Source organism: Arvicola amphibius, chromosome 10 (genome assembly GCF_903992535.2).
Source record: "Arvicola amphibius chromosome 10, mArvAmp1.2, whole genome shotgun sequence".
In the NCBI taxonomy this organism is placed as follows: Eukaryota; Metazoa; Chordata; class Mammalia; order Rodentia; family Cricetidae; genus Arvicola; species Arvicola amphibius.
Genome location: NC_052056.1, coordinates 123,344,961 through 123,354,589, shown reverse-complemented (window position 1 = coordinate 123,354,589; position 9,629 = coordinate 123,344,961). Strand labels below are relative to the sequence as shown.

General features: G+C 51.8%; 1 protein-coding gene across 1 annotated transcript; it reads right to left on the bottom strand.

Annotated features, from left to right (window-relative positions):
• Positions 1-825: 825 nt before the first annotated feature.
• Positions 826-5,789, bottom strand: Cryba4 (crystallin beta A4). Its single transcript, XM_038346380.1, has 5 exons — positions 5,751-5,789; positions 5,074-5,192; positions 3,333-3,474; positions 2,380-2,522; positions 826-973 (listed from the first exon to the last, which is right to left on the bottom strand). Exons 1-5 carry the CDS (start codon positions 5,787-5,789, stop codon positions 826-828), a joined length of 591 nt encoding a protein of 196 aa, XP_038202308.1.
• Between the last annotated feature and the right edge of the window lie 3,840 nt (positions 5,790-9,629).

The window sequence follows — 9,629 nt, the reverse complement described above, 5'->3', positions numbered from 1 at the left end:
ACCATCTCTAACTCCAGTCTCAGGGGATCTGATGCCCACTTCTGCCTGCTATGTGCATACAGATGATGCATAGATCTGCGAGTAGGCAAGACACCCAGACACATAAACTTAAAGAAAAAAATAAAAAATAAAAGTATAAATCAGTAAAAGAGACAATAGGGCTAGAGAGGGTTCAGCAGCTATCAGGCCTTGCTGCTCTAGCGTGCAAAAAGGATTTGCCACATCCAGCCCCTCACAACCATCTGTAACCAGTTCCAAGGGATAGAAGCCTTTTGCATACACAGTGATCACAAACACAGGTGTGGGTATGCACACACATACACACACACACACACACACGGGGGGGGGAGGATGATAAAAAACCTCAAACCCAGACAAATAACAGAAATTTTATAAAGCTACAGATTGCTGCATCAGGAAGGCAAGTAAAATTGAAAAGCACAGCCGGGCGGTGGTGGCGCACGCCTTTAATCCCAGCACTCAGGAGGCAGAGGCAGGTGAATCTCTGTGAATTCGAGACCAGCCTGGTCTACAAGAGCTAGCTCCAGGACAGGCTCTAAAGCTGCAGAGAAACCCTGTCTCAAAAAACCAAAAAAAAAAAAAAAAGAAAAAAAAAAAAAAGAAAAAAATTGAAAAGCACAACAGATACTGAGCCTTTTGTTTTTAATTTTATTTCTTTGAGCTTCATGAGCTGCTGAGGCATGGGCTGGCTGACAGGGATGCAAGGTTCGCAGGACACATAGGGGTAGCCAGAACCAAGAGCAGCCACATCTCCAGCCTGTCAGTCATTCACAAAGGCCCCCCCAGCGCGCCTATGCGTGGTGCTCACTGCTGGATCCTGCGCACACTCTGCACCTGGAAGGTGTGGGCGTGGGAGCCCCACTCCCTGAAGTGCTTGTAGTCACCCGAGTGGTGATCACTCTCCAGTACATACTGAAAACCTCGGTAGCCGGGAAACTGGGAACAAACCCACCTGGGAAACAGAAGAGATGACTACCACACAGGGTCTCTGAGGCCCAAACCAAGTCAGGCAGCGATGCATCGAAAAGCCCAACCAGCCAGGTTGCCTTTGTGGTCCTGTATACACATGTTTGTGCAGAAGCTCTCTCTTTCCCTCACTGCTGCTGTTCCCTGGGGCAAAAGCACCCTTCCAGCCCCTTTTCAGGGTCACAGTGTGTGGTCTCCCTCAAGACTATCCATCCACCTGACTCCACCAAGCCGTGGTTGTCCCTCCGTAATGGACAAAAGATAAAACTGAAGAGTTTTAAGATTACTTTATGAGCGGCTGCCTTCCCTAGAGTAAGCCCTGGCGTTCGACGCCTGGAACTAGTCTCCCGTGCAGACACTGTGCATAGAGGAGCCAGTCTTTATGAGCTTGGCTCATAAACAAAGAAGGAAAGAGGGGATGGACAGGAAGTCTTTCTCTATCCAGCCCTCCCTCACAGTTGTTCCAAGCACGGACCCTTGCGTTATTCACAACAGGGATGGATTCCTGACTTGGGTTCCCCAAGCCTCCACTGTGCTCTCTCCAGAACAGAGAACCATGCAGAGAACAGTGTCAGCCATATTGAAACACAACCTGAATCTGGTTCCTTGCTATCGAACAAAAGCTCCGCTTCCCACCTTCATCCTTGCCTGCAGGAGCCAAGCACCTTGGAGAAGGAGATGTCTGCTCATGCACCAGGTCTCCCTCTCAGTCCCAGTCAAGGCAGGGAAACTGAAGCAAGAGTCTCAAAAACCATGTGACCCTAGCCAGCCAATCAGAGTATCCCATTCATTTGGACATGGTGATTGGTTCAGAAGGGAGCACATGACCCAAGCTGGACCAGTAAGCTCTTTTCTTGGAAACTTAGCCGGAGAAAGGCAAATATTATCTCTCCTGCTAAGGGTAGAGTGTAAGGCCAAAGTCTTCAGTCTTTGCGTTGGGGAAGAGCTGGTTTAAGAATAGAGCCAGGGCCGGGCGGTGGTGGTACACGCCTTTAATCCCAGCACTCGGGAGGCAGAGGCAGGCGGATCTCTGTGAGTTCGAGACCAGCCTGGTCTACAAGAGCTAGTTCCAGGACAGGCTCCAAAGCTACAGAGAAACCCTGTCTCGAAAAACAAAACAAAACAAAAAAAAGAATAGAGCCAGGGGGAGTGAGATGGGGAGAAAGGCAGATTCCAGCGGTTTCTGGATCCAGCTGTGCCTGAAGCTGATCACAGGGGCCCACATATATCCCCTGTCCCTAAGCCAGCTTGCCCCAGGTGTCCACTTGTCACTTGCAATGCCCTCTGTGCCTCCATGTTCTCTGGCATGCTATGCACACATTCTCTACAGAACATGTCCCAACCCTCCCCACATCTCTTTGCCTTGCCAACCAGAGCTGTGGGTCTACTTACGCCCCAGATTGAACATGGAAGGATCCCACTTCAGTGCCGTCCCAGCCCATGGCCTGCAGAGAGGGGTAGTCATCGCTCAGTTCGCCTTTCCTGCCGAGGAAGTTCTCCTGTTCAAAGATGGTCAGTCTTGAGTCACGGTGGTTCTACAGATAACAGAGAGCTTGGTCAGACCACCAGGAGCCAGACTGAACACACAGGAGCCACTGCCCCTCACTCAGCCTTTGTCTCCCAAGTCAGCCTTTTGTCCAGAGCTCCAAGACGGGCAACAGGAAACTTTGCAAGATCTGTCCTTCACAGCATCTATCCTTCCAAAGCATCAAGGATAAAACAAACTACAAGATGTCCACCATAACTGATCTAAATGTCCCCTAGCAGGACACCAGGCAGGAAGATAGGGTGTTGTGCTATAAGAAACGTATGAATATCTGGGTTAGACTTCTGCCCTTTGCCAGCTGGCTGAGCTCAGGTACACCACACAGTGTTTCTGAGGTGCCATTTCCCCCACAGCAGTAACATTGAACCAACCATATCTCCTTTCCATCTTTGGGAAGGGAGAGCAGTGCCTGTCTCCATCTGTGCTCCATCAACAGCAATGCACAGTGGAGAGGAGATGATGAGTTGGGGACAATACATAGGACCTAGCCTCCTGGCCAGTTCTGCCTTTCCTGGCACCCAGCTTTCCCAGGGGCCCCGAACCATGAAAAGAGGGAAATACCACACAAAAGGACTCCCACCATAACCAAAATTGCTACAGGCTGAGGTTTCATGTTGGGGTATAGCCACAGCATGGGTACTATCGCTTTATGTCAAATTATAGAACCTGAAGGTGACAGAAGAGAGAAACTACCACATCACTCTCCTGATGATAGGCGTAAGCTGGAGTTTGGACATCATCTTCCCAAGTGTCCGTGAGCTGGACTCTGGCCACCCCGGGTGCAGGCAGTAGGACTCACAGCACAGGCCACAGGCCGGAAGGAGGTAAGCCTCTCCGCAGGGTAGGCTGTGTTGCCACTCCAGGCATCCCAGGCCGGGTACTCGCCCCTCTCCAGCACGTACTGTTGCCCTTGGAAGCCAGCATGCTCGAAGCCCACCCACCTGTAGACAGACAGGGCAGAAATGGAAAGAAAGAAGAGCTGCCGACCTGAAAACGGGACCAGGGCTCTAAAGGGGGCAACCGACCTCTAAGGCCACTTGACAATACCTGGGTTGTTATGACTTTATAACTTGGGAGGGGGTGCAGTGGTCATTCAGTAAGTGGAAGCCAACACTGGAACAGCACCCAGGTCACCATACCCAAGAGCAGTTATGCCTAGACCTTGTTAATGCCAACTGTGGGAAACCCTGCCTAAACCCAACATGGGAAATTCTGCCTAGGGCCAGCATCACACTGGCTTCGAGTGTTCAACAGGGAAGGGACTGCCTTAGGCAGGTGTGTGAGGTCCTCACACATTCACTGCCACAAAGGTCACACCATGTAGACAGGAGTCAGCCATGGGCTGACCCCAGTTTCATTGTTTCCTTGTGATCCTGTCAGACACAGAAATTGACAGTCTGAGGGGTCAGGAGTGTCTTCCCTGAGCTTTCTCCTTCTCCCTCCTCAGGGAGGCTTCTGGGACAGCTTCTCCCTCCTGCTCATTTCCCGTGGCAGGAGGGACTTCCACGGTCTCACCTTGAGCAGAAGCACGGAAGTCACCCTCTATCAATCCCTTTTGTTTTGTGTCACCCTCTGAATCCATCCAGGCTCTTTTCCTTCTGTCCAGCCTCCCCTGGCAGCTTGCAGGACACCGTCCCTAGACAGGCAGCTGTCCTGAGCCCTGTCTCACAACCTGAGTAGAGCAGACGCTAAAAGAACAATCACTATGGTGTGAGATGCAATATAGACCACCAAGGTGACTTGGGAGGTACCCACAGACGTAGCCTGGGCTCTAGTCAGACAAAGGACCACCCTCCTTTTGGTCTTCCTCCTAATTTTCTAGGATATTCTACCCAGTGGAATACACACGAGTCACATACCACTAATTACACTTGATCTTTTTTTTTTTTTTTTTTTTTTTTTTTTTTTTTTTTTTTTTTTTTTTTTTTGGTTTTTCGAGACAGGGTTTCCCTGTAGTTTCTAGAGCCTGTCCTGGAACTAGCTCTTGTAGACCAGGCTGGCCTCGAACTCAGAGATCCGCCTGCCTCTGCCTCCCGAGTGCTGGGATTAAAGGCGTGCGCCACCACCGCCCGGCTTACACTTGATCTTAAGATTAAGTAAAAACTAAAATCCAATGCTTAAGTCACAGAAAACACATTTAAAATTCTTCCTCCATGGCCATGTGTGGCTAGTGAGTCTCAAGCAGATTAAGCAGATTTATAAGTCTTCCCATCACTGTAGCAAGGGCTGCTGCAGGATGCTAGTCTTGAGGATCTGGGAGAAAGTAATGCTAACTTTCAGTTTATGTGTAAGAGGGACATCTTCAGACCCCGTGGGGATGCCTCATCTAGTGGCCAGGGACTGTATGATGGTGTCCCTTACAAGTGGGAAGTGTACAGCCTGGTTAATGTGACTCAACAGCCCTGCGTTCTCTCTTGCACATGGGAGGGACACGTAGGTACAATTAAAGCCTGGGAAGATACATCTGGGACCATGTATAGGTTCTAGCATCCGTCCTTCCTACCCTTACCCCCATCCTGACTCAATATCCTCAGACTCACGCTCCACTCAGGACTTTCAAAGACCGCACAGTCTCAAAGCCAAGCTCCAGCACACTGGGACACTCAGCTGTGAACTCATGCCGACGGCCCTGGAAGCCCTCTTCATCCCACACCACCATCTGCGCAGGAAAGAAGGGAGATGTGTGGACGTCAGGGCTCAGTAAGCACTGAGGGCCTCACCCTGGATTCAGGGTGGAGCCAAACAAGTCAACCAAGGTCACATACTCAAGTGCCTCTGGGGTCAGGTGGGTGAGCAAGGTGGACTATGGCATGGTCCTGGACAGCACAGGCCCAGAGTACAGACATTTCCTCAAGACCTCCATGGAAGACTTTCATGCGGCTCCTCCAAACTTTTTTTTTGAGATATGATCTCATGAGGCCTAGGCTTACAAACTTCCGACCTCCAATTCCTCAGTGCTAGTGTGTGCCATCACTCCCAGTTTCTCTTTCTAAAGCCAAGCTTGGTCAAAGAGATACAGAAGGAAGATTGTGTGACGTGACTCAGCAGTGGGTACCAGGAGACCTGAGTTCAAGTTCAGGATGTGTGACTCCCTGGTCTGAAACCTGGGTGCATGTATGGCAGTTGGTACGCCTCCCCTGTGAAGCTGCAGTTGAGGGCTCTTAGCTGGCTTCCTCCCTCCCCTCCCAGGACACGTGCTCCCTAGGCCACTCCCTACCCGCCAGTGTCCGGCTGACTTGGTACACTGCAGGGTCATGTTGGCCTCGTCCTACAAAGAGAAGAACACAGTCACCTTCTGTCTGATTCTAGGCAGCATCCTCGACTGAAGCAGGGACAGAATCCAGATGGGTCTGGGTGTTCCTAGACTGCAGTGACCCTTCTCCCGACTCACCCATCTGCACATGACATCTTCTCAGCCATATCTGGGTATCTTCACTTCCATCCCCAGCTCACAGTGGGGCTGCTATAGCTATGTGGGTGGAATGAGGTGAGCACATCCCCCCCAACACACACAAAGTGTAGCACCAGCCTGATACATGGCTCTCATAGTGGACACACAGAATACAAAATGATGGGGGGGGGGACTTGGCATTTAAATAAGAGTAACAGGCAGCAGTCTGGACATCCAGAGACTACCTGGGTTGTGATGGAACTTAGGTTGATTAATGACATCCCCCAAACGATGCCATCAGAGAGCTCAGCTCCACTCCTGCCTCCCACACAGACTTACCAAGAAGGGCCCAGAGCAAATGTCGGAAGCAGGACTAGGCAAGGTCAGGCTCTTATAGGCAGGAAAGGGGCAGGGGCCCCGTGGGACAAACACAAACTCAGCAAGCCAGTGGTAGAAACAAAAGCCAGTCCTGGCCAAGGCCCAGGATGGACATGTCAGCAGCTCTGGCTTTAGTGGGGAGGGAACAGTGGCTTGCCCCAGGGTCAGCACTAGAGAAGATACAAGGCAGACCGTCCACCTCCATCAGTTCCACGGGACTCTTGACTAGGACTAGGAAAGCACTAGACTTGGGGCCCAGCATCACCTTGACAGAGGGTGACCTTCTGTCTGTCTGCATGGTAGGACAGACATACACCAGACCTCAGGACTGCTGTGCCTGCCCTCCCCCACCACTCCACATGCCCCTGCCTCTTCCAGCTGGGCATCAGGCTCTGGCTTGAGGCCACACATTTAAAGGGTAGAGATGATTTCCACAGTGGCTTGGAAGAAGGGGCAGTCTAAGAAAAACCTCAGGGGCATGGGGCAAAGGCTTTGGACAGCAAATACAGGGGAGACAGAGCACAAATCTTCAGAGGGGGCAGTAAGAGTGGCGATCAGAATCCCAGAGAGCCTAGACAACAAAGAGGACACTAAGGGACATACATGGATCTAAACTACATGGGAAGTAGAAAAAGACAAGATCTCCTGAGTAAATTGGGAGCATGAGGAGCATAGGAGAGGGTTGAAGGGAAAGGGAGAGGAAGTAAGGGGAGCAGAGAAAAATATATACCTCAATAAAATCAATAAAAAATGAGTGTTGGTCAGGGCCAGAGCCGGTGCCAGCTGCAAGCCCTGTGGAAGCGTCTGTGCATGCAGAAGCAAGGGGTTGCAGCCTGCAAACATCTTTATGGAGCAAAGCATGGTGGACTAACACCCGAGTGGCTCCCTGAGCCTTGCCTCTGAGACAGCCTGAGAAGGGCAGTCACAGGAGTGGGTAGCAGGGCAGGAACTGCTCGTGGTAAAACTCACCTCTGCTGCTGGGTGAGGTGACCAGATAAAGAGTGAGTCCCCTGATGGGCAGGAAATAGCAATATCTCATCCTTCCTGCAATGACAAAAGAGCTATCACACAAGCAGGACTTGGCAAAGGGTGAATGGGAGGCAGGCTCCACAGGCAGCAGCTTGGTCCTGTACCCCACACCTGTGAGATGGTTCCTAATGCAACTGAACGGCACGTATGTATCAAATGGAAGTAAAAAGACAAAGTGGCTGGGCGGTGGGGACACACGCCTTTAATTTCAGCACTCGGGAAGCAGAGGCAGGCTGATCTCTGAGAGTTCAAGGCCAGCCTGGTGTAGAGAGTGAGTTCTAGGACAGCCAGGGCTACACAGAGAAACCCTGTCTTGGAAAACTAGCAAACAAAAAAGGTGAGGACTGATGGCTGATGAGAACCTACCACTGACTTCAGTGCTGAGGATCACATGACGGAAGGAAAGAACTGAACTCCATGTGGACACGCATGAACACACACACACACACACACACACACACGCGCGCGCGCACACACACTAAAAAATTGTTTACTGTTAATGGTGAGCCTGAGAGCACAGGTGTGATAGCTCTCTGGGCCTTGGCTGCTTTTGCCATCCTTGCTAGCAGAAGTACTTAGCACATTATAAATGACAGTTCCCCCAAAGCAGGAGCTCATAGCGTCTAAGAGTCTGGACTCGGGAGGTTAGAAGAGCCCTGTGTGGGGGTGCACACTTGTAATCCAGCACTTGGGATGCGGAGGCAGGAAAGCTAACCTCAGCTACACAGAGAGCTTGAGGTCGGCCTGGGCTACAGCCTGTCTCAATAAACTACAAAGAAATAAAGGATAGTGTGAGTGCCAATTCCACATGGGGAAGAGGGTTGGGAGGGGACAAAGGAGCCACCCACTTTCTTGTCTATAAATGGTTCGTCTGAAGGCAGGCAACAGAGTCACAAAGTGCTCAGAGAAGAGCTGCCCAGCAAGAGAGGCTCTCCCCAGCCTCTGGCAAGCTGCCCATTGGCAGGATGGTAGGGGGACGAAACAACCCGAGATCCTGCCCTTGAAGCCCAGATCTGTGGGTGGCCCCCACCACAGGCATCTTGGCCCGACACAGTAGCTGCCCCATCCTGTGTTCCCAGCTTGCCCTTCAAGGACTTGGCCTGGGATGAAAGGCAGAAAGGAGGTTAGCAGGGAGAGGGACTCGTGGGCAGAGGGGCAGGACCAGCACCGGTCCCAGGCCAGAGTGACCACAAGATAGAGCTAGGCTGCATGGGGGGTCCTGAACTTCCCAAAGAAGAAGGGTTTCTCAGGGGGAGAATTTTCCCACAGGGGCTGAAGACATGCCTCAGTACACTTTGGGTTCACACTGTGGACAAGGGTGAAAGCTGCTCTCGTCTGTTTGGGTAAACGGGGGACCATCTGCCTTCCACCTGCTGGAGTTCACTGGCCCACAAGGACACACAGCCACCCGGCTTTCTCTCTTGCCTCAGGCTCCCTCCAGCTCTCCATTCTACCGTCTTCTCCTCCCTTTCTGCTTATCAGTCTTCACCTTTTGATCTCTGCCCTCACCTTGGCTGTCCATTACCTGTCTCCCAACCCTCTAGTGAACACTAGAGTTCCCACACACATACCCCGTATTTTATTCTCATGCGGTTGGGGATCTGTGAAGGCCCAGGCCATGTGTGAAGTGCTGGGCCCTTGCCCAGCCATGTGTAGTAGGGTATGAGATTGCTCAGAGACTCCATGTTCCTCACCCTGGCAGCAGTCCTGGGTTCAGTCCCTGGAGGCTGATGGGCAGTTAGGAAGGACCTTGCCTTGAACCTGAGATCCAGCCCATGCCACCACACTAGAAACAGGATGTCAGACAGACCTCAGTCAGTGCCAAGGTCAGATGGCCTGAGATGAAATGTGCAGGCCAGAGCCTGCCTGCCTCCTCTGGCCAGTACTGACCTCTGCACCCAGCCTTTTACAACTAAGAAGCCGGTGCAGTAAGAGCCAGGGTGGGGCGGCTTGCTTCTGAGCCAATCACAAAGCCAGAGGCTGCAAACACCACAGAAATGCTCAGGAATGGGGCTGCGAACTGAGAGTCCTTCTGTCTTGATGGAGCATGTTCAAGATCAGTGTTGTCTTCAGTTCTGCGTAGCATCCCACAGGGAGGCCTGTCACCTGTACCTGTAGATGGAGATTTCTGAAGCCGTGCTATGTTTGGCCCAGAGGCAGGATTCTAATTCAGCTTGCCTCCTTCCTGGTGCCCCTTCTCTGCCCTAGGCTGGCAGCCATCAGGGCCCTGGGCCTGTCTCCAGCCAGGGCAATGGACACTGCCCTGTCAGAATAGGGTTGGGGCCAGGGTTTCACTGT